This window comes from Leptonychotes weddellii, chromosome 8 (genome assembly GCF_054177405.1).
Source record: "Leptonychotes weddellii isolate Sample4059 chromosome 8, ASM5417740v2, whole genome shotgun sequence".
Taxonomy (NCBI): domain Eukaryota; kingdom Metazoa; phylum Chordata; class Mammalia; order Carnivora; family Phocidae; genus Leptonychotes; species Leptonychotes weddellii.
Window position 1 is genome coordinate 66,865,612 of NC_138376.1, and position 26,062 is coordinate 66,891,673.

Genomic DNA, 26,062 nt, shown 5'->3' on the forward strand with positions numbered 1-26,062 from the left:
AAAGAAAACTCCGATTCATAGCACAAGAAAGGATATATTTGAATCGTATTTTGTTACCATCAGGTATAAAGTTAGAGTTCTACTGGAGAACATATCGTTTGGATTATGGATGGGGAAAGAGGGATCTGGCTAACCAAACTTTCCCATTTCTGGCAAATTCCGTAGAGCATACTGAATATGAATTTTTAAGTAACTAGAACACAATTAGTTGATCTAACACTAAAACCATCTTGTACATAATTAAATCTTTCTTTTATGATTCCAGAGGCCCATTAGGATCTTGCAGGGCCGCTCAATAATCATTTTTTTGACAAGGTGCAGAAATGAAAAAAAAAACCAAAAACCAGTTAAAACTGATTTCTACTTGATAAAGATAATGGTGTGTCTACACAGGTATCTGTTCTTATAAGAGTTGATTAATGTAATTTGAAGTGAGAAAAATAAGAAACTAGGAGATCACTGTCATAGAAACTGGTATCTGAAGTCATCATTCCTAAACTCCACCAAATTTGTAGGATATAATCAGTCCAGAGTATTGCTTGTAAATTTGGAATTATTTGATTAATTGAAAAAAGTCTGGAAAAATACACAAAAGTATTTAACAGGTTTTATCTAGGTAGCTGGATTATAGATAATTTATATTCTTTATTCTGTTATTTTATAAATTATGTACAATAAACATATCACTTTCATAATCAGGAAAATAAAGTTACTTCTGTTTTGATGAAAGGAAACAATTAATTATTCTCTGATTCTGCTCTTCCTAGTAATTAAAAACACTTAATACATGGAACCCAGTATAATAATCTGGCCTGGTGACAAGTCAGACATGAAATACAGGAAAAATCTACTAGAAACAATAGATTACAGCTTCTAGTTAAGTACTACAAGGACTCTAAGAATCCTGCTACACTCCAGACCTTTGCAAATACAGCTCTTCCTCATCATGATCCATGGTCTGGGCACTCTCCAGATGCTAGGGCCATCACAACGATCAATTTAATCGGGGAGGGTGGGTGGTGTCCTTGTAAGAGTGTGGTGACCCCACCTGGGTTAAATCATGGCTCAGAGAGAGCTGTCACCTTGCTAATGAAAGGCACATCCCAGAGAGCATACAAATAATTTCTAAAAGAGATAGGTTGGAAATTATTAGAAGAAGCTGCTAAACTATTGGTGCTACAACTGATAATCACGTATTATAAAGCAGCTTCATAATATGCATGGCTGAGTTTATTTGAAGGCTCACAGGGAATATCATTTGAAATTTTTGATTTACATATTAATGTCTATTACTGTGCTGGTCATATCACCCCTATCTGTACCATTAGGGGTATACACAGAGAATGAAAATTAATTTTGATGATGCCTTAGGCAGAACATAACTGTGAAACTGAATGCTACAAATAAATATATCATAGATTCCTAAAAAAAAAAACCACAACAGAATTGCCTTCAAAACTATGCCAACGGTTTTCCAAAGACTCTAGGAACTAAATACATTATGTTCATAAAATTATTTTCCATATTACTCTTAATATCATTAATATCACAACTTTTTTTTTTAAAGATTTTTTATTTATTTATTTGAGAGAGAGAATGAGATAGAGACAGAGAGAGCATGAGATGGGGGAGCGTCAGAGGGAGAAGCAGACTCCCCGCCGAGCAGGGAGCCCGATGCGGGACTCGATCCCGGGACTCCAGGATCATGACCTGAGCTGAAGGCAGTCGCTTAACCAACTGAGCCACTCAGGCGCCCCAATATCACAACTTTTAAAGTGCTTCCAAACATAATAAACGTAAGGAGAATATCTGAAATTTAAACTCTGGCACTGGAAAGGCAGTAAAAGCCAAAACCTGCACAGTTTTTCAGGAAGAATAAAAATGGTATATTTCTCTTTAGTAAATCAACAGTTTTAGATTACTAATTAGGGCATGAAAATAGGTACAATAAAACTTCAGTTAACTGGACTAATTGAGGACCAGAAGATTTTTGTTTGTTTCAATTTTCTGGTTAATTGACAGACAGCTAGGAAATGCTTTTTGTTGAAAATATTTCCAAAGCGGTTTCTTTTCCTAATTTTAAAACATTTAACCATTCTCAATGATTCAGCAGGTCAGTGTCACTAGCTACAGATACCCTCCTGGGTATATTCTCCATCTTTACTAAACCAAAGCTATCTTGTTTTCTGAATCTCTATTTCTGAAAAAGGGAAGTGGGATGTGTGCGGTAGGTAGGGTGGGGTGTACAGGAGGGGGTGAAGTGGGGGTGGGGAAATGTGAAGGTTAGTTAATTCAGGGTTCTGGTTAGTTGGGTTCCAGGTAGCTAAGCCATCACTAAACATGAATTCAGTGTCTGGAACCAGGCAATTTGATTCCTAGGAAACTTGAGAGCCTATAAGGGGAGCCCCCGAGGGTCTATCTTTGTTGGTATTCTCTACCTTATGTCATTCCACCTGGGAGACTTGGTTTGCTGGTCTTCTCTGGGGGGAAATCTGTGTGTCCATGAATCTATTTTGATTTGATTCTATAGCCATGTCACTTCAACTCAAGCTCAGGGTGCAGGCAGCCACATGTGGATGTCAAGGATGAATAAACACTTGCTTTTCTCTCCCTTTGACTTGCTGCCCTGGATTTTCTTTTCTGTAAAAACCTTTAATTCCAGTTTCTGGTATCTTAGCTGCTGAAACCTTTACTTGGCCCTGTCTCCATCACCTAGAGGGTTTATTTCTAAGCAGGTTTGAAAAGTCTGGGTAGGAATGATGGGACTGATTTATACATATTGTACTTTTAACACTGATGACTTTATTTTCTCTCTTTCTTGGTTATACCTTTTCCTTAAACCAAATACATACAAACACACACACAAGTAATCTTGGTTATTCCCTGATTATTCCTTCCTCCTTCCTAAGAGGGAGTGGGATAATTTAGGACAGAGGTTTCTGAGCTTTTTGGAACTATGAGTCCTTATGCACTGCTCTTCAGGAATTACAAGCCCTGGTCAGACCTAAGAGCAGGCCCTGAATGTAATACAGGAGGTCTGAAGAAAGCCTGGCTACTGGGTCTCATGAGAATCTGCTGATCATTCTCCAAGTCCAGCTTTCAAGAAACACAGAATAAAAAGCAAAATCTCCCCAAAGTAGGGCTGGAAGAGACTAACCTAGTAATAAGTTCAATCCTGCATATTCCTCACAGAACTGCAGGACTCGCTAGATTGTTTGGTGATTTACAGCCACACTAACACCTAATATGACAGTGATTTGGTGATGAAGGGTAACTTATATTTCATTTGGAGTCTGTAAAACAGGCCTTATAATAATTTGAGGCCCCGTTGGAGGAGAATTATTTGCTATTAATTTTCTTTCACAGCTTTCCCTTTTTTCTACTAGGCTTCAGTCGGTGGCTATATTATAATCAAGTCCACATTCCCTGGTTTGTGCCTCAGCATCCACCATACTGATGAGGACCTGGTATGTCCCACAGCGATGCACACAGTGCCATAACCCCGTGCACTCTGGGGCACTGTATACGCAGACTCGTTCATGAACACACAATTCAGATGAACTGAGCAGTCCCATTATAGGAGCACAGGTAGGTACACATTCCTCCATCACAGTGAAACAGCTTTCCTGTATGTGTCAGTGGCATTTGGTAGCGACTACAGCTGTTTATGGCAAATTGCTCTGGTAGTTTCTGACAAACGTGTCCTTGCCCTGAGAGGAAACCCAACCCTGAGACTGAAGTACACATTCTGTAGATCCCTTGCCCTTGCCCAAAAGGTGCGGGGAAAGAATCAGGGCTGCGGGAGGTATGAGGGACACAGCTGTCAATTCTCATGCCACCCTCACAAGCTATAACAACCTTGTCAAGCACTGAGTAGTTATTCTGCACAGCATTCTTGGAAGGAAAGTGAGCTCTGGTAATCAGTTAAAAAAAAATCATTAATTAATTAATTTTTACTGGGGTAAAATATACATAACTTTACCATTTTTTTAAAAGATTTTATTTATTTATTTATTTGACAGAGAGAGATACAGCGAGAGGGAACACAAGCAGGGGGAGTGGGAGAGGGAGAAGCAGGCTTCCCGCGGAGCAGGGAGCCCGATGCGGGGCTCGATCCCAGGACCCTGGGACCACGACCCGAGCCGAAGGCAGACGCTTAACGACTGAGCCACCCAGGTGCCCCAACATTTACCATTTTTAAGAGTACAATTCAGTGGCATTAAGTACATTTACACTGTTGTACAACCATCGCTACTATCCATCTCCAGAACTTTTTCATTTTCCCAAAGTGAAACTACCCATTTAACACCACCTCCCCATTCCCCTCTGTTCCCAAACCTTGGCACCTATCATTCTATTTTCTGGCTATAAGCCTGACAACTCTAGACACCTCATATATGTGGGATCATACAACATTTGTCCCTTTGGATCTGGCTTATCTCATTTAGTTTCTTCAAAGTTCATCTATGTTGTGGCATGTGTCAGAATTTTGTATCTTTTTAGGGCCAAATAATATTCCATTGTATGTATATGCCACATTGTTCTTATCCATTCATCTGCCGATCGACATCTGGGTTGCTTTCACCTTTTGGCTATTGTGAATAATGCTATAGGAACGTCTGTCCAAGTCTCTGCTTTCAGTTCTTTTAGGTACATACCCAGAAGTGGAATTGCTGGATCACATGGTAATTCCATGTTTACTTTTTTTGAAGAATTGTCATACTGTTTGGTATTTAGTTTTTTTTTTTTTTAATTAATAAACTTTATTTTTTATTTTTTTTTAAGATTTTATTTATTTATTTGACAGAGAGAGAGAGAGCACGCACAAGCAGGGGGAGTGGCAGACGGAGAGGGAGAAGCTGACTCCTCACTGAGCAGGGAGCCCAACATGGGGCTCGATCCCAGGACCCCGGAATCATGACCCGAGCCGAAGGCAAAATGCTCAACCAACTGAGCCACCCAGACGCCCCAGTAAACTTTAGTTTTTAATGCAGATTTAGGTTGAGCGCAAAATTGAGTGGAAAGGAGAGAAGGTTCCCATGCCCCTTGTCCCCACACAAGCATGGTACTTTTACAGAGATGCTCTAGGTGCGCAGTGATGGCAGGGAGTGACCTAGGCAGGTTCTGCCGCATCTGGCAGGAGCTCTCCATGCCGAGTCACCTGAGGCAAGTCACCTGGGTGTCAGAGCAACCTTCTTCCCTCCCCAGCCTGTACTCATGAAACTGACTGACATTAAAGGTCATCCCTACAGGAAAACCTGAGGTGTAAACATGGACACTCACAGACGCCAAAGCAGGAAGGCGATTAAGGAGCATTTGATCCAACCTACTTCTTCCATATCCTGGTGAAGATGCTTCATACACTGAAAACCTCGATTCCAAGAATGCCGTGCAGAATAATTAGTGCTTGACAGAGATGTTATAGTTTGTGAGGGTGGAGTAAGAATACATAATTACATCACTCACAACTCTATCAGCCCTCTTACCAGCACTGTTAGGCTTTGGGCAGTGCCCAGAAGACAGCTCTGGATTAGTTTCTTACAGAACTCTTTCATCACACCTTTCATCACACACTTTTTTGCCTAATTTATCTGATTCTGTGATTTTCATTTTAAATACACGCACTTAAATCTATAACCAGGATTTTTGGCTCTGCCAATGGGTAGGCAACAGATAAGCTCCTTCATTATGTCTGCTTTGGAACTGCTTTATTAACAGTGATAATTCTCAATTTCTGTGAGTTCTAATAAAAGAACTGTACGTCCTAAGAGCTACTCTGAATGAACATTAACCATACCAAGTAAAATGTTATAAATCACAATGCTATCCACAGGTTTAAAATGCACAGAAATTTCTCATACATTTCCTGGACAACATCACTCATCCTATTTTTATACTCATAGCAACTCAATGAAACAAAAGAAAAATGTTTAAAATTCTTACAATGAAAGCTAGAAATATACAAAATGCATATATATTCATAGGCACATATGTACATTTGCATGTATGCTCACATATATCCAAATGCACATTTGTTGAGCCAAAATCTTCCACTTTTTTCCATTAACATGGAATAAATTGTTCTTGTCCTCAGTGGAGAGGTGATTGGCTTATTCCAAAGCTAACACTAATCCTCAAACTATGTCAGTCCTGAGAACTTAAAACCCCACAAAAACCTGGACTTGATGACTTGGACTATTTATTAGGGATGCGCCTCTCTTCCCACATGTGGTTTGTAAATCAAGTCCCATCTAAGTGTATGAGAGGAAAGAGAAGACTAGGATGATTCACTCTGAAAAGCAGCAATAGATTTCTCAACCCAGGAGAAAAAAGGATTTTCCCTTTTGAGTATCTAAAAACATGATGAGCGTGCCCGCAAAAGGACCGTAGCTGTCATTTTCGCCTCACACAGCGCAGTCACCCTCGTTGAAATCCAAGGGCAAAGAATGACTGGTACTACTGACTTTAAAGTGGCACAGAATAACGGCACCTACTTGGCTGGACTTTCAAATGTGAGTGCTGAGAGGACCTTAAAACTCTCTTTTCTTGAGATGAGTCAATATATTCAGTAAAGCACTAAATAGCTTACTTTAGTGGCATTTCATACTGAATATTTAATACATTTTTCTCCCTTTATTGCTCATTCTTTCAGTTACACTGGAATTAAAGCAGTGATTCTCAAAGTGGAGTCCCTGGACCACCTGCCTCAGTATCACCTGGAAACTTGTTAGCACAGCACCTTCCAGCCTGCCCCAGGTCTGCGGAATCAGAAATTCTGGGCATGAGGTCCAGCAAGCTGTCCTTTAACAAGCACTCTAGGTGATTCTGATGCAAGTTAAAGATCCACTGAATTAAGGAGCCTCCAATATGCAGATTCTAATCCCTGCTCCCTTCCTCAATTAGAATTTTCAAGATACTTTGTTAAAAGAAAAGTAACCCATGTGGGTTTAGGCTACTTGCTATTATCATCTAAGAAAATTCTTACCATTGTTTGGTTTGAGGAAAGAGAAACCTTGGCCAAAACTTACATGTAATTTTTCCAGGCTCTGTGCTGGCTTCGAGTCTTAGGATGCAGGGAACTGGGCGAAGGGAGAGATGAGAAGGCTACAGCAATCCATTCAGGCATGGACCCCAAAGCTTTGCAGAGTAACCTTGTGACAGGTCAGTGAGTGTCCACCTGAATGGGGCGGAAGAGCTGTCCATTAGCAGAGTAAACCTCGCACCTTAAGGTTTCTCCCTCCCTCCTGCCATCCTGCTAACCATAAACAGAATATGATAAAATAGCCCATAGTATTAATGCCTGGGCTCAACCCTATTCCGTGAGTATTTCCTGAAGGTGAGCATCCCTAACTGGGGGCTCTTTTGAACCCAAAAGCAGTTTGGAGATGGGTCAATGTCCAACCTCATGAATGTTTTTCTTTCAAAAAACCAGAACACCTTGGCTTAAGAGACACGTGTAACTGCAGTACCAGGAAGATGCAGGAAGCTAATGATAAATTCAGGAATTCTGACTGAAATGAGATGATTCTCTGATGCCTTAAATGTTTATTTTTAGTACTTTTTTCTGATGATAAATTGATACATGCTTATTGTAGAACATTTGGAAAATATGGAAAAGCATAAAGAAAAAGTACCAAGAAACAGACTTAGTTGTTGAGAATAAATCAGAGGAGAGGTGGGGGGGGGGGAGATGGGTGAAATAGGTGAAGAGGATTAAGGTGTGCACTGTTGTGATGAGCGTCGGGTGATGTATGGAATTGTTGAATCACTATATTGTACACCTGAAACTAAGATAACATTATATGTTAACTAACTGGAATTTAAATAAAATTAAAAAAAAGAAAAAAGATTAACTATAACCTTGGCACTGATAAATCAAATCACTAATGATATTTTGTTGTATAGTTCCACAACCCCTTAACTGAAACTCCTGAGCTTCAGAATGTTTCAGAATTCAGAATTGTTGGGATTTTAAAACTATTTTGGTGCAACAACCATTTATCACATAATATTCCATCAGGGTCTGGAGCAGCCATATTTCATAATATTTCTGCAGCAGAACAGATATATTCTTATTAAATTGGATAAAATAGAATCTCACATTAGTTCCAGCCAGGTATTTCTACCAAAGAAATTACAAAAAAAACGCTTTTGATTTTGGAATGCTTTTGGATTCAGAATTGGGAATAAAGATTGTGGACCAGTATTCTTTTCAGACACATAGAAATACTCAGAGTTTTCTCTTTTTTTTCATTTTTTAAGAAGATTTTATTTATTTATTTGAGAGAGTGAGAGAGCACAAGCAAGGGGAGAAGCAGAGGCTGAAGGAGAGGGAGAAGTAGGCTCCCCGCAGAGCAGGACCCTGGGATCATGACCTGAGCCGAAGGCAGACACTTAACTGACTGAGCCACCCAGGTGCCCGGATAATTTTGTTTCTATTTTTCATTCAATGTTAAACGACTGTGAGCATTTCCCCAAGTTATTAAAAACACTTCAAAAATATGTTTTTCAATGTCTATGTAATATTATATCCCAAAGAGAAGAGTTTTATGTAATGATTTCATTTTGGGAATTATAGTTTTTGTTGTTGTTAATGCAAATAACACTGTGAGGGATATATTTGAATATCACATGGTCTGAATTTCTGAATACTATCTTAGGTACATCCTAGAAAAAGAATTATTGGGTCAACGGGTATGATCTTTAAGGGTCTTGATGATTTCCCAGAAAAGCTATACCAATTTACACTCCTAACACAGCATGAGTGCCTGGTTAATTTGTTTCATTATCCACGTTATCATAGGCATGGAAAAAATACACTTGCCTCTCAGACATCTTAACAAAGCTCTAATCAATGATAATCATACCTAGGAGATTTTATTTTTGTTTTTCTTACACAGAAGATAGTGAACAGCTCACTGTCTTTCACATAACAAGAGAGAATGGGATTAATGTGAGTTTACCATCAAAAGGAACCTCATTAAAGCAGACTGAATCATATCTGAGCAATGGAGGAGTTGTCACTCGTCCATGGGGTCTTAACTTGGAAAAAGGTATGGGGGTGGGTATGGAAATAATTCACACATCATCATAAGAAGACAAACGATCAGATGCTAATTATTTGTGGGTTGATAAATTCTGTTTCTAGGCTACTGAGGACTTGTGTTTCTCTTCCTTTTGGTGTTTTTGTATTTCTTGGACATTTTGCTGCTACTCAGCATGGCCATCAGGGAGCAGAAAGAGATGTGAAGACAAAATCAAATCAGACAAGCTCATAATAATGAGTGCTAACCCTTTTGAGTGCTTACGATGTGTCACCTCTGGTCCTGGGTTCGTTGTGTGCATTATCTCATTTACTGCTGAGTGCACTGGTTTAAAAACTGGTAGTAGCTGCAAAGTTTGAAAGTATGTGCTCACTCATCAATCACCCTTCTACCCTAATAAGTTTGGAGGAATTAGAAGTTTGGAATTTCAAAGACCTATTCAAGCCTAGGGTCTTATTACCATGACTCCAAGTCTGGTTATAAACCACAAACCTTACCTTTATGTTTTTTTGATCAGCACCCCCTACAGCAACTACACAAAGCAGGGGGAAATGACATAAATAAAATCCAAGAAAACTCTAGATAATAATAAACATTTTGAAGGTCCTATATGTAGAGGAGGGAGGCCATATCTCTATGATAGGAGTCTGCTCTGTAACACAGAACAGGGTACATGGAGAGAAGACACGAAGATACACACATAATATATATTTCAAAAAACAAACACGCAAACACATTCTTCCCAGATGTGACTACAAATTGGTAATGATAACGTCAGGACTTACAACCTCAAGTTTCTTTCCATTTATAGCTTTGTCTAATAATTTTTCTTTCTCTTTTCCCCTTATATTTATTTAAACTTATAGGATAATTGGTTTAGAGAATGCCATCATTTTTATATGCTAATAAAAGAAAACTGAAGAGATACTTCTTTATTATATAGAATGAAAATAACATCACTCTTTTCCTTATCTATAACTCAATTTCTCCATAGTAGAATGTAATATATTCTATAAAATGGCTGAGGTTCAGAGAGAGAAACAAAGAAACACACACAAAAAATCCCATTTTATTTTGGGAGTGTGTCAAGTTGATCTTCCCAATAATCTTATCTTAGTAAGGGTGTTTCGATCAAAATGATCAAAAGACCAAGAGACAAAAGATGTATCAAGAAGTGAATCATTTCCTACACTGTGGCGTCTCTTTATAATTTAAATAACATTCTCCTGACAGGTAGGTGTCAAGTGAGTAGAATGGCTCCTACATGATTTTTCTTTGCCACAATCATATATGTAGCTAATTTTGTAAGTATACTAGGACTATAGGATGTGAAAAATAAAAGCAGTAATAGAGGAAATGACCCCTCAAAGAACATACTTTGCTTTTTCCAAAATGCCTAATTGCTTAAGGGAAAATACAAAAAATAAAATAAGCCACTTACTAATAACAGAAATGATTACCAGAAGCTCTTTATATACTCAAACTGCACAACTAACATTTCTAAAGCTAATTACAAATTTGGATTCTCTCATTTTAAAAATACACTTCGAAGCAGCCCACTTCTGTTTTAATGCTGAACCAAAGTCTGTGCAATTGGCACATTATCAAAGTAAAAAAAAATGCGTCGTTTGAACAAAGTTACCACTTTCAATGTCATTAAATCTTGAACTTCAAAATACCACAAGCTAAAAACTAGTAATACCATGTGGTTATGTTATCTTACATTTACAAAAGAATTTATAGTTTCCCAAGCCCTAAGAGACTGAGACCTCTGTTATCACAGCAGCTCTGTTTTCTTGGGGAGGTCATTTGCTGCCTCTGAGCCTAACACCTTTCACAGGTTCTTGGGAGGAATGTATACAAAAGGGTATTTGCAAACTGTAAGACAGATGTAAATTGTGGGGTATCATTATTCTTTTTACTAGCAACTCTCTGAGGCATAAAGCTATTAATCCTCATTTCATAGCTAAGGAAACTGACAACAGGAAGATGTAGCAAAAAAAAAAAAAAAAGTACCAAGTTAGGAGATTAAAGTTTTATCTCTAAATTGGCCACAAACTGTCCGGGTGACTCTCTGTGACTTGTTCTTTCAGTAAAATGAATGGGTAGGATAAGATGATTTTAAGGTCTATCTTGAAGCCAATGGTTCTGTGATCTGGGACTCAGCCATGGTGGTGATAAGGCCGCCCTTAGAAAAAGTCTTTGGGGGCAGTCCCTCCTGGAGGCTGTGTAGCACCCATTAATCTGAGGCCTCCAGTGCTGGGGTGGGGGGTTCCCTGAGCAGTCTCCCAGCCCCCGGGATGGGACTGGCATTAGCTAACTCATTTTGCTGGATTAAGGGGAGGGTGGAGGATACTAGCTGAATGGCCAGGGCCTCTGGGCCACAGGAAGCAGGTACTGGAGGAGACTGAAACATCAGCTCTTTATTAATTGGTACAGATATTTCACATACTAACTAGTGTAGTCAAATAAGTCTATACCACCATAATGTCAGTCTTGCCACAGCCCCACTGTTGTTTGGCTTTCAGTTTCAAAGAGATAGCCAGCCCCCTCTGTGGGCCACCCACCTTCCTTGACTGAATTCCTACAGTTTTGGGGAGAGAGACGTGAAAGGGCTATTTCTGGATCATGAGTGCACATCATGGTCACACGCGAATTTCACTTTAAAAAGACTGGAGCCACCCACTTAGGTCTCTACTAATGATATTCTACCAGCACTAACACAACTTTCTGTGATAATGAAAATGTTCAATATGTGTGCTGTCCAATATGGCAGCCACCAGCCACATATGGTTGTTGAGTACTTAATACTCAGTAAGTGCAACTGGGCAACGGAGGAACTGATTTTTAATTTTAATGTATTTAAATTCAATTTGAATAGCCACACATGGTTACTGGTTACCTTATTGGACATTGCAGCTCTAGGCTGCCTTACACACTAGTTTTCTTGGACATACTTCAGACCCCAGAAGCCCACTGGACAATACCCATTCAAGAAGTTTTTACCGGCCTTCTCCTGGGTGCTGGGCACCATTTAAGTGTCTTAAAACAATGGTGAATGAGAGCAATAGACACTTCCTGCCCTCATGGTGTTTCTGAGCTAGACTGATTTCTGAAGACCTCACAAAGCCTTGAAGTGGTTCACAGGACTGTGCTTAGGAAAAGGTGGGTGAGTAGATATGGTAATGCTACACTAAGCATGAAAGCACAGCTTTTTCATTTCTTCATAGTTACTGTTAGAGAAGCTGGGGGAAAGTTTAAAAAGAGATAGTTGAATGATAACTATTCATTCACTTACAAGTAAAGTAACATATCCCAGATATGGGAAATTATCTGTAATTCCCTCTTGCACAAACATAGATTTACTTAAGAGAAAAAGTCAGAGGGACCTGCATTCTTAAACCCAGCAAAAAGTAAATGGTATTTAATTACAGCAACAATCACAGAAGTACAAGTGGATCTGGAGCTGCAAGCAGCGGGCAAGGGAACATTTATACCAATTAGCAGTGAAATGATCAGGTTTTCTAGAAGGTACCTCTTGTATAAGGCATCTTTGTCTCTACTATTCAACTCCTAGCGAAGATTTTCTTAGTGGTTTTAATGGGATGTGATGAGCAAAACCCTATTTGCTTTTTCCCAGGAAACTACAGGTGGAGGTATTTTTATCTACATCACAAACCTAACACTAAAAACATAAATTCTAAGAAACATGAAAGTGGTTTGGTTTAATGCTTTTCCAGTTTCCAAAACTGCCTCCCCTGTCCTTCTGTTGTCAATTCTTTCCTATCCTCACCACCTCTTCTCACCTTACTGAAATTTAGAGTGATACAAAGAGAACAAAACAAAATATTGAGGATTGGTTTATGTTCTTGTTTGAACCTGAATCCAGGTTTGCCTAAATTTAAAAGGACAAGGGACATCATACTCTTGGATACAGGGTTTTTAAGTTAATTCTCTTCACTGTATTATCACTTGAGGCAAAATACTTACTGGGTTTTGCTTAGTATCCCAGCAGGGCTGTACTTGGATGATACCATCGAGCCAACCTGACCGCCCAGCCTTAAAATGCCACTCTGGTCCCCTGCCCCAAGTTGGACTACTGATTTTGGGGGCTAACAAAGGGCTCTAACACATCTACACACACACAGAGGCATATTCCCATCACTTTTTCTCTCTGGTTTGAGTAGAAAGATAAATTACAGTGCTGGGAAAACAAAACAAAAAGAGTTCAAAACTTAGCTCCAAAAGTACAAATTGCATTTAGAGACCATCATCTGTAGAAAAGGTCAAATCTCAAATGTTCCACTGGCCTAATGCTATGTAAAATACTCCTAAAAATTTGGTGACAGCTTTAGCAATAAACATGTAAACTGAGAGTGGCCCTGGCATCCTTATTCATACTCAGAAACACTAGATAGAGTAGTCACACACCATTTTATGGCCAGAAGGGTTTTAAAAAGAAAGGGGTTAATTTTTTGGAAACTACAGAGATGAATTTTTAAAAACTACATTTCAAGCAATTTAAATAGTCACTTGTATATGGCAGAAGACCTTTGAATCATAGATCTTGTGGCTTTTGTGTTTTGCTCTACTGGCATGGGAAGGTGATGCAAGGAAATGTGTGTTTTTTTGTTTTTTTTTTTTGTTTTTTTACTACAACACAGAAAGACGCAGCCATTTCAGACAGGATGGAGAAAATTAAGATGAAAATGTCTCTGAAAGTTTCCACTGACACATTTCAGGTGCTGGGACCAAGTTATTCTGGTTGGAGAACGAAAGCTAGAAAATTCACTTCTTTGATATTCAACATGTTTATGTTCCCAAAATATGATGGTTTGTCCAGATGTTCACCTCTCTTATAAAAGGATGGTGCTATTTCAGAACCACTTGCCATTGACAATTCAGAAAAGAAAAAGCCAAAAAGAAAATGAGTGTTGAAAATACAGAACCTGAAATACTTTTGGGGTTTCTGTAGGCTTTATATTTAAAAAAAATACTGGCCTGTATTTACACATAATCATAACAGTAAGTTCCATTTGCTGAAAACTTCTGTGTGCTGGGAACTACGCTAGGAATTTTACAGGTATTATTAGCTCGTCTGCCAGATGAGAGAACCATGATGAATGAGAGAACCATGGCTCAGAGAGGGTAAATGCCTTGGCTAAGGTCACACTGCTGGAGAGGAGATGACATGCAATCTGGATCCATGTCTGCTTGACCCCTTTCCTAAGCAACACTACCATCCACTATAATTTGGGGAGACTACATCCCTCTTCCCAAAGGAAACATGATCAATCTTCCACGGGCTACCAGTAAAATGTCAAAGTAACCTGACAAAGCTGCGGGTCCTACAACAATTTGATTATTTATATAAAAAGAATTAATTAACTTGTTAGTACTAAAATGATGATATTTTACACATTAGAATTAAATTAGAATTAATTAGACTTAAATAATCTTTCTCCATTGCAGTCTCTTTAAATAAAAGTACTACCGGGTAGCTTATTAAAAAATGACCCAGATCACTCTCTAAAGGTGAATTAAAGCACAGGATACCTGTCCTTAGTCATGGGACACGGCAGTGAAAACACCGTATGAGGAATCTCACTCTGGGTCTCAATCTCAGAAGAGCATCACCATTCTTGGCAATGCCCAAGCAGAGAATGCCCGAAGCAGGCTCTGATGTGCCATTTAGGGTTCAAGTACCATATTTTCCATTCTTATGTCAAAGATCATCCATGAAATCACACAGTCAATGACTAAGTTCATGTGCAAGAATGCAAATGTGTATGCCTGTTGGGGCTGCCTGTCAACTTAGTGAAGGGCAGTCTCTTGAGAACTTGAATGGGCCAACATTGCCTTGACTTCTCCCAGGTTCCATACTTGGTCTGGGCTATTTGCTTCCTTCCCCTTATCTGAGAACTTCAGCTCTGCCTGTGCTCATTTATCAGCCAGAAAAACCTGCAAAGTCCTACCCCTTTTGGGAGCTGCAAGTGCCTGTTGCCCTCATCTGTCAGGGGCAGGTGCCCCTTGACTTCCAAGCTGCACAGGTGTGGGTGCCAAGCAGTTCTCACACAAGGCAAGGTGCTGGTGGGCTGTCCCCAAGCGAGGCTGGCGAGGTCCACATAGAGCTCACTGCAGGTCTGAGGGCTGCAACAAGTTTGGCCAAGGACCCTGAAGACAGGTGAGGCATATGTTCTTCAAGAGGGGCATGATAAACCTTTTTAGGAAAAGGCAATACCATTGACCCACTTGTTCCAGCTAAAAAACCAACAGAATAGATTTCTTAGCTTTTCCTCTCTCCCTTCCTAACATCTAATCCATCAGCAAGTGCTGTTGATTCTACCTTCAACTTCTAACTCCAATCTGTCTACCCCTCTCCATCTCTACTCCCCTAAGTCACCATCATTTCTCACCTGGTCCACTGCTATTGTCATGGTAACTGGCTTCTGTGTTTTCAGCTCCCGCTTGGCATTGAAAGTCCCCAGGATCACCCCAGGTTGGATGACTTGCTGGGAGGACTCACGAGACTCAGCACATAGTTGTACCTATGCTTTGATTTATTCCAGCCAGATCTCATCTGCTTCCAGCTCAACGGGGGTTGACTGGAGATTCTGGCCATACACCTGCCTTCACCATCCCCTCTGGCTGCCACCTGCACCCTCATAATCCTCTTCTTCCCCTACACACACTCTGCTTCCTGCCGCTTTTTCCTCACAGGACAAACTCAGCTTCTCTCTCTGGATCTACAGTCTGGACGTTCCTGCCACCATCGGCCTCGTGTAAAAATCAATTGTGCTGAATCTTGCAGTGGTCATACACCCTTCAGGGAATCTGGGGCTGTGGCTCTGAATCCCACAGTACCCACAGCCACGTGGCACGATCAGAGCCAACTCCAGTCTTGCTGCAGCGTAGGCACTGCACCCATCCTGACGCCCACCGCCAGGCCCCTCACCCCAGCCCTCTGTCTTGGGCCACCTCAATCCTCTCTCCTTCTCATTCCCCTTTCTAAGCTTACGATGATTCTTTGCAGGCTGAGGAAAAGAAAAAAACAGGGAGCCGAAGACAGCGAAAGTCAGAAGTGGCAGAAGCTGCTGTGTGTAAACACAGGGGACAGCGGTTGTCCCGATGGATTTGACCTATTTTTGTTTGTTTGTCTGTTTCACAAAGCAGGGATCAGCAGGGCTAAAAGGACCTTGGAGATCACAGAATTCCACCTCCTCCTTTTTTAAAAATTTTATTATTATTATGTTATGTTAATCACCATACATTACATCATTAGTTTTTGATGTAGTGTTCCGTGATTCACTGTTTGCGTATAACACCCAGTGCTCCATTCAATACGTGCCCTCTTTAATACCCATCACCAGGCTAACCCATCCCCCCCACCCCCTCCCCTCTAGAACCCTCAGTTTGTTTCTCAGAGTCCATAGTCTCTCATCCACCTCTTCCTTCTACTGATGAGGAAACTGTGGTGTGAGGAGAGCATGGGAAGGGGAAAGCAGCATTTAGGGAGGGCTTATCATCTGTGTTGGATACCGTCTCAGGTCCCACGGCTGGCGAGTGAGGCGCAGGGTTGGGACCATATGCTTTCGCCTATTATTTATACACTCATATCACACAGAGGAAAGGGCTTATACTTAACACATAAAGATACTTGGAATGCCCATCTCAAAAGGTAAATGGTTTTTCTTCTGTATCATCCAATATGTATTTTTAGTGCAGTAAAACATATAAAACATAAAAGTTACATTTTAATCATCTTGAAGTGTACAGTTCAGTGGAATTAAGTACATTAATTTTGCTGTGCAACCATCACCATGACTCATCCAATACATTTTTTTTTTTAAAGATTATTTATTTATTTATTTGACAGAGAGAGACACAGCGAGAGAGGGAACACAAGCAGGGGGAGTGGGAGAGGGAGAAGCAGGCTCCCCGCTGAGCCGGGAGCCCGATGCGGGGCTCGATCCCAGGACCCTGGGATCATGACCTGAGCCGAAGGCAGATGCTTAACGACTGAGCCACCCAGGCGCCCCAATACGTTTTGAAGAGCATTTTCTGGGGCGCCTGGGTGGCTCAGTTGGTTAAGCATCCAACTCATCCCAGCTCAGGTCTTGATCTCAGGGTTGTGAGTTCAAGCCCTGAGTTGGTCTCCACGTTGGGCGTGGAGATTACTTTAAAAAAAAAAAAAAGTGTTTTCTGCATAGTAAATTCAAAATGAGATTCAAGAATGTCCCCCCAAAAGAAGGAAAAGACAGAAAATAAATTTTGGGGGTTATATTTCATCTAACAAAACCTTTCATATATAGTAGGTTCTCTGTGACATATTCTCCATTATTCTCCCAGTCTTGAAACCAGAACTCTGAGAAAGCTGGTCGCCGGGTGAAAAGGTAGCCTTTGTTGTTTCTTGAGGTTCTATACTAGTTGTATCTGCTTACAAAAATGTTATGCAACCCAGGAAATCACAGCCTTCCATGCCTCCTCCATAAAAGGACAAGTAAAACAGTATTTCTTGGAAAGACAGGCATTTACCAACGTGCTGCATCTAGATGGAGCTGTCTCTGCCGCTCCAGTCTGTTTCTAAGCAGGGTTTAAAAGTGTTGGCACAGAGCACAAAGAACGTCCCTCAGCTATTCAGCATTTAGTTCAATTCCACAATATATTTAGCAAGATTTCTTTTTTTTTTTCCTTCCTTTCTTGGTTTAATGACCTCAAATGTACCAACATCCTGTCTTACCTAATCCCCTAACAAGTTCTATCAAATGCCAGGACAGACTCAGACAGCACTGCAGGCAGTGAGATCATTCACTAAGAATTCATTTTTATTCCAAAAATTAGGAGTGCCAGACCATTTAACACAATCTATCACACAGCCAGAAAATTAGCCTGGCACTTTCAGAGAACATCTAAACTAATTTTTTAAAACCTCCTCCTGCCATAGGTCCTTTAACAACCCGATGACTTTCTCCCCAGAAAAAGATGCATACATACAACATATTTCCACATTTTGGGAGGGGTTCCAGGAGTCCCCTATGAATCCACAGACCCTAGCTTCATTTCTGCTAGAAATGAACTCCAAAAGAGTTCACTTTGTCTACAGCCTCAGTACTGGGTCCCTAGAGCATCCCAGGGTGACCTCCTTTGGTAACACTTTAGTCTCGAGGTAAAAAGGACTTTTATTTTGGCTTCAGAAACATTCCCACCTGGCTTCTGGTCAAACTCACCATCGACACGGCTACGTCTCTCACCAAGTCAGCTGACTGCTCTGGGGACACTCTTTTCTTTCTTTCTTTTTTTTTTTTTTAAAGATTTTATTTATTTATTTGAGAGAGAGAGTGAGAGAGAGAGAGCACAAGAGGGGGGAGCGGGAGAGGGAGAAGCAGACTCCCTGCTGAGCAGGTAGCCCGATGTGGGACTCGATCCCGGGACTCCAGGATCATGACCTGAGCCGAAGGCAGTCGCTTAACCAACTGAGCCACCCAGGCGCCCAGGGGGACACTCTTTTCTCTCAGTGGTCCATGACGAGCCTGCTCTACCCTCATGTTCCTGGGTTCTGTTCTTCCTTTTGCTCTCATGGATCCTGCTGTCCCCTTTCTCTCCCTGTCACTTTCTTTGTTGGCCCTTTGTGGCACTCTTATAATGAAAAAAATTAGACCTGACTGTTTTCTTTACCATAAAAGTAACAATCTCCATTTTGTATTTAATTCCTTTGCTTTTTCTCCAAAAGCATCCTTCAGCCTTTCATCCCTTCTGCCCCTGGGAACAGCCAGCCCAGCATGCTGAGCAGCAGTCCCTATGGTCTCTGTCCAGCCGGGGAAAGGGCTTCTCCACCAGGAGCAGTGTGGTGCAGTAGGATGACAGTGAGCCTGAAGTCAGACAGATCCGAGTCCAATCCCAACTAGCTAGCTGATTGACTTTGGCCACTAATTTAAATAAAAGCTCAGTTTCCCAATAGAAAATAATAGGGATGATAACAACTAATTTGCAAGGCTTTTTTTTTTTTTTTTTAAAGAATGATTAAATGAGCTGATTATAGACACAGTTCCTGAGACACAAAATATGCCTGGGAGATGGTGGTTCGCATCCCCCCCTCAACTCTTCATTTATGGGGTTCAGCATACATTCTGCATTTTAGAAGCAACCCCAACTTCTTTCTATTAGGTAGCTGGGACCACATATGCTTGGAGTCTTAAGTATCTTTTTAACAGGTTTATTGAAATATAATTCATATACGATGAAATCCACAGTTTTAAAGTGGCTTTTAGTACATTTACGGAGTTGTGCAACCATCGCTACTGTCTAATTTCAGAATATTTCATCACCCCTAAAAGAAACCCTACCCCCATTAGTGGTTATTCTTCATTTCCCCCTTCCCCTCAGCCCTTGGCAACCACTTACCAACTTTCTCTTTGGATTTGCTTATTCTGTGCATTTCATGTAAATGGAATCAGTTACTATGTGGCTTTTTCTACCTGGCTTCTTTTACTTAGTGCAATGTTTTCAAAGTTCATCCACATTGTCGTATGTATCAGTATTTCCTTTTTATGGCTGAATAATAATCCACTGCAAATATATATCCTATTGTTTATCTGTTTATCAGTTAGTGGACATTTGAGTTGTTTTCATTTTGGGCTATTATGAATAATGCTGGTAAGAGCACTTAACTATAGTTGGATATATGTGGACATATGTTTTCAATTCTCTTGGATATATACCTGGCAGAGGAATTACTGTGTGATGACTAATTTTTTTGGACCAATTTGGCTAGGCAATGGTACCCAATATTAAGTCAAGCATATTTTAATATTGCCGTGATGGTATTTTTTAGATGAGATTAATATTTAAATCACTAAATTTGAGTAAAGCAGATCATCTTCCCATAATGTGGGTGGGCCTTATCTAATCAGTTGAAGGCCTTAAGAAAAAAAACCCTGATCTCTCCCAAGGAAGAGGGAATTCTGACAGCTGACTGCCTTTAGACTTGCTCTGCAACATCAGCTCTTCCCTAGGTCTTCAGCCTGCCAGCCTACCTGCAGCCTTTGGACTTTCCAGCCTCCACAATTATGAGACAATTCTTTAAAATAAATCTCTCTCCCTCTCTCTCTCTCTCTCTATATATATATATACACACACACACATGCATACACACACACACATCCTATTGGTTCTGCTTCTCTGGAGAACCCTGACCAATACATTGGGTCATGTGGTAACTCTGTATTTAACATTTTGAGGAACTGCCAAACTGTTTTTCAAAATGGCTGCACCATGTTCCAATCCCACCAGCAATGCACAATGGTTTGGATTTCTCCACATTCCCACCAACACTTATTATTATCTTTCTGTCTTTAGCCATCCTAGTGGGGGTAAAGTGGCATCTCATTGTGCTTTTGATTTGCATTTCCCCAGTGACTAATGGTTTTGAGCATGTTTTCATGAATTTGTTGGTCATTTGTGTTTGTTGGAGAAATGCCAATTTTAATGCTTTGCCCATTATTTAATTGGGTCATATGTGTTTTGAATGTTACATTGTAAGAATTCTTTATATATTCTGATACCAATCATTGATCCAATACACAATTTGCAAATATCTTCTCCCATTCTGTGGATTACTTTTTCACTTTCTTAACGGTTTCCTTTGAAACACAGCAGCTTTTGATTTTATTAAGTTCCATTTATCTGTTTTTTCTTTTGTCTTTTATGCTTTTGGTGTCACATCTAAAAAAATTGCCTAGTCTAAGGTCACAAAGATTTATTCCTGTTTTCTTCTAAGAGTTTTACATTTAGTTTGCATTTAGTAAGAGCTCTTACATTTAGTTTTATGATCTATTTTGAGTAAATTTTTCTATATAGTGTAAGGTATTCAATTTCATTCTTTTGTGTGTGAATATCCAGTTGTCCCAGCACCATTTGTTGAAAAGACTATTCTTTCCCTATCAAATATTCCTGGCACCCTTATTGAAAAACTTTGACCACAAACATAAGGATTTATTTCTGGACTCTTAATTCTATTCCATTGTCCTATGACTACACGGTCTTGATTACTGTAACTTTGTTGGATGTTTTGAAATCAGAAGGAGAGTTCTCCAACTTTGTTTTTGTTTTTTTTTTTAAGATTTTATTTATTTATTTGACAGAGAGAGAGAGAGAGCACAAGTGGGCAGAGCAGCAGGCAGAGGGAGAAGCAGGCTCCCTGCCGAGCAGGGCGCCTGATGCGGGACTCCATCCCAGGACCCTGGGATCATGACCTGAGCCAAAGGCAGACACTTAACCAACTGAGCCACCCAGGCGCCCCTCCAACTTTGTTCTTTTTCAAGACTGTTTCAGCTATTTTGGCTCCTTTGCATTTCCATATGAATTTTTAAATTAGCCCATCAATTTCTGCAAAAAAAGCTAAGCTGGGATTTTGATAGGGATTACATTGAATATGCATGCTGATCAGTTTGGGTAGCATTGCCATTTTAACAAAACTAAGTCTTCTGATTTATGAACATTGGATGTCTTTCCATTTATTTAGTTCTTAATTTCTTTCCATAGTATTCTGTAGTTTTGTGTATAAGTCTTGCACTTCTTTTGTTAAATTAATGAGTATCTTATTCTTCCTGGTGCAAATGTAAATGGAATTGTTTTCTTAATTTCATTTTCAGAGTCTTTTGTTGCTAGTGTATAGAAATAAAATTGATTTTTGTATATTGACCTTCTATCTTGCAACCTTGGCTGAACTTGTTTGTTAGCTCTCTTTTCCTCCTTTTTTGTGGATCGGAGTCTAAAATATTTTTAAGTATTCCAAAGCACAGGTAGATCCCAGCACATAAACTCAACACTTAAATTGCACTGCAAAAAAAAAAGGTCCATGCTTCTAGTCCCTCCTCCCTTGGCACTGGGTGATGTTCCTGCTTCTGGGTTATAGTCTTAGTGGCATTCCTACTCTTCGACAGACCATACAATAATTTGAAAAGATAAGTTCCTAGAACTCCAGGATACATTGTGAAACATAAACCTATTTTCCACAAAGACGTGTTATAAAGACAGGTCAGGTTCTCAGCCTATCCCATTAGGTCTACTGGAGTGGACATCATTAGGTACAGATGCTACAGGGTCTAGCCTCACCATTCTCAAAGTAACAGAGTTTATAGTTTTGTTTCAATGGGAAACCACATCCTAATGGAATTTCAAATGAACCTTTAAAAAGAACCTTCCCTATCAGCAGAGACTTCTTATGGGTTTTCATGTAGATATTTCTTACCTACACCTTTACACCTCAGGACAGACTCCCAATGTACATTTCTTGGAGGGACAGTGGTGGTTACTCTCCCAAAAACTGCTAAACTTGGCACAAATGATATATATCTTTTATTAGACTATATTCGCTTCAGGTTTAAAAACTGATTTTCAGCCAGCCAGCATTCAGAGACCTATTTTGCATCTTGATCCATGAGTCACTGATTTAAGTATTCATTTGCCCAGAATACCCAGGCATGTGAAAGGATCAAGATACCACACTTTGATTGATTCAGAAAGTTATTTTCTACCACTATGCAGTCTGAGAATTTCTATGCGGCGTCTGACTAAGTGGGGAGGTGTAAGAGCAGACAGCTAGAAGTTGGCTATATAGAAGACCTTGTCCTGCCTCTCAGGCACCAAGATCCCAGGGAGTAAAAGCCCCAGCTCTCCAAGGCAAAACGTGTCCGTGTGATGCTCCTCTGAGCATAATCTGCGTATCGGAGTCATCTTTTGAAGGGATCCTGGTATTTCGGTTTGACAAAAATCGAGAAACATTTAGAAAGAAAATCGGATTTGTGTGTAAATGAAGAATATTCCTGAAAAGAAACTCTGTTATGAAACTGAAATCTGGAGACCGCGGTGGTGCTAAGTTGAGTCATCAGTTCCCTTTACACCCTAATAATTGACGGCACTTTGATCACAATGACTGCTCTGGGTGATGATGCTTTTGTGTTTGCTTTTTTAAGTACTTCCTTGTGTAAACAGGTTGTCTCACTATCGTCTTGCAAACATGTTTACATTTGGGGGATCATGGGGAACATCTGTTAGAAACAGATTTCATGCTTTTCTGTCAACTTAGGGAAATCTGAATCATATTTCTTTTTTTTTTTTTTTTTTTAAAGATTTTATTTATTTATTTGAGAGAGAATGACAGAGAGAGAGCACATGAGAGGTGGGGAGAGTCAGAGGGAGAAGCAGACTCCCCGCCGAGCAGGGAGCCCGATGCGGGACTCGATCCCGGGACTCCAGGATCATGACCTGAGCCGAAGGCAGTCGCCCAACCAACTGAGCCACCCAGGCGCCCCTGAATCATATTTCCTGGTAAAATAAAAAAGCTCTTGGATTGTTAAATGAAGTTCTATGGGAAGGGGGCTTCATGGGATATCTGATTACCCCTTATGGACGTACTTCGAAATCTGTCCTGAAAACATCTATTTGAAATAGTCAGAAACAAGCATAAATTATTCTCTCTTTTTTATAGATGAGGACAAGGAGGTATAGAGAAGTGAGGGGGCCTGGTCAATGAGAAAGGGGCAAAGGAGGGACCACACATGCCACAGGATTTTTGATATACAGTCCTCAGGGATCAAGGATCCTGTGATATTATTTCCCCCCCGAAATGTAACAATCCTTCCCAATTTTATCAAGAAGATGACTTATTCTGGAGAGGGCAAAAGGAGGGGCTGAGTAATGGACCCTAAGAGAGCAGTTTTTAAATCCAGGTCCCAAATGAGAGCTCTAAATGTTTATGGAGAGGTGGGGGCATGCCGAATGGAACAGGAACAGAGGCTGAATAAGAAGATTCTGGCAAAATCGGCAAAATGCTCTACTGAAACATCAATACTGCACCTGCTTCTGCCATGCCCAGAAACACGATGCCATGATGCTTCTCTCGGAGGATACACGAGCTCTGGCCCTTAGAGTTGAGGCTGGGTTGTCCACATGCATGCACTGAGGCCCCTGCAGTGTGGGGTGGAGTGGGGGAATGGGAGGAGAGGGGGCAGGAAAGAAGGGGCAGGGTGGACACTGGTTCTCCCTACACCACCATGTTCTAGCTTGGAACTCCAAGGAGCCTCAGAATTCTAAATCCAAACCTGACCTTCTGAAAGGTCATCGTGTCAAGGTAGCTGTACAGAACGTATTTCATGCAACTAGTTTGTTACCTTGATTTATAATATTTTCATGTTTAAACATATAGCACATGAGTTTCACTTGTGCCCCTCCTTGCTCCTAGCCGCACAAACGTTAGGGCCAGGCCTTCCTGGTGGCCACTGAGGTCTGGGAGCTTGCAGATTACACATGCCAGTGTTGCAGACAATGACTGACCCTCTGGGGGTCAATAATAGTGCATTATTTTAAGGAAGTGGAGGTGGCTTCAAGGGGCTTTTAGAATATCACTGCGTTTACACAACAAAATTTTCCTTCACTGTTGTTCTGAGTAGACTGTACTGAAAGAATTTAGCCAAATCTTTTCCAATCTAGTTGCTCTGCAGCCAAATACATCAGGCTCTTGCTGTGGGCTAACTAAGCAAATCTTATTTTTTTTTTTTAAGATTTTATTTATTTATTTATTTGACAGAGAGAGATACAGTGAGAGAGGGAACACAAGCAGGGGGAGCGGGAGAGGGAGAAGCAAGCTTCCCACGGAGCAGGGAGCCCGATGCGGGGCTCAATCCCAGGACCCTGGGGTCATGACCCAAGCCGAAGGCAGACGCTTAATGACTGAGCCCCCCAGGCGTCCCCTTATTATTTTTTTTAAATCGCTGAGTTTTTCATCTCTTGTGATTTCTTTATTTCATCCCTATTCTGTAACACATTTATCAGTGGCTAGTTTGAACAACTCAGTGGTACCCGTGGGAACCAAACCAACAAGCAGTTAGCCATGTCAAGGAAGGACCAAATGTAGCGAGGTAAAGAAAAATACCAATGAACGTTAGGATGATCTATAAGAAATAATTAAGTAGCTGTACATCAAATGCATACATATGATTCATTTTAAAGGCCCACACACGTTACACCCACTTTTAGGAGTTTCCCGAAGTAATTTAAAACCATTTCATGTTGCTTCCTGTTTTTCAGTCCTTTTATCTGTTGATGGGGGTGGCAATTCTACTGTTACCAACTGAACAAGAAGAAAAGTAAAGGATGGGGCAAGTTTCCTCATTTTAGTCATCAAAATCTGCTTTAAAAGGCCTCATCTTTAGATTTTAAATTCCAAAATTTGGGGCTCTAAGCCACAAAGTAATTAAGATGTATCATGCATTATAACCATAGATTGCACCAACACTTTCTCTTGGAGTTAATAAACTTCTTGCATCAACTTTAGGCCACCTATTCCCTCCAAAGCAGCTGATCTTCAGAGGAAAGAAGATAGGTCAGAGGCCCACTGGCCCTGGTGTGTGGTCAGCACATTTCTCTTTTCTTCCTCGAGATAAGGACTGACCAGAAAAAGACCTTTTCCCATTTCGAAACTGAAGTTTCAGAAACACTAGACTATTCCAAAGATATTTGTTCCATAAAATTATCCTCAGGCACCAACAGCAGCAGCTCTGGAGAAGTGGCCCCCTCTTCTTGTTTGGCTTTAATACCTCATTATTTTAATCAAGTAGATGATTAATGAAAAGCAACTCCACACTCTGCATGAAATAAATATTGATAAATACCACAGCAGGGCGAGAAGCATTTGGGAGGTTGTCTAGCACAACCCACCCTCAAGGACTTGACCACCAAGTGGCTGATTCTGATTAAGTACCTCCAATGAGAAGAAAGGTACTAACTCTTAAGCAGCCAAGTCCATTTTGGAGAAGTATATGCACAATATCATTGCATATATCATTAGGGAGTTCTCTCTAAGGCAAATATGCCTCCTTGTATCTTTTTTTTTTTTTAAAGATTTTATTTATTTATTTGAGAGAGAGAATGAGATAGAGAGAGCATGAGAGGGTGGAGGGTCAGAGGGAGAAGCAGACTCCCTGCTGAGCAGGGAGCCCGATGTGGGACTCGATCCCGGG

At 40.5% G+C, this 26,062-nt stretch overlaps 1 protein-coding gene across 13 annotated transcripts in view; it reads right to left on the reverse strand.

Moving 5' to 3' along the window:
• BACH2 (BACH transcriptional regulator 2) overlaps positions 1–26,062 on the reverse strand; it is a 353,806-nt gene that overhangs the window by 147,199 nt on the left and 180,545 nt on the right. For 4 of the 13 annotated variants that reach the window (XM_081828648.1, XM_081828647.1, XM_081828649.1 and 1 more), the window contains one exon: positions 7,029–7,177. The exons of 8 other annotated variants lie outside the window; for them this stretch is intronic. Coding sequence is in view for 1 of the 5 variants with exons in the window: in XM_081828644.1 (XP_081684770.1) it covers positions 5,284–5,316 (33 nt within the window). In the remaining 4 variants the exon portion in view is untranslated. Of the gene's footprint in view, positions 1–5,283; positions 5,890–7,028; positions 7,178–26,062 lie in introns of those variants that run through there. One more of the 13 variants, XM_081828644.1, reaches the window with a different exon arrangement.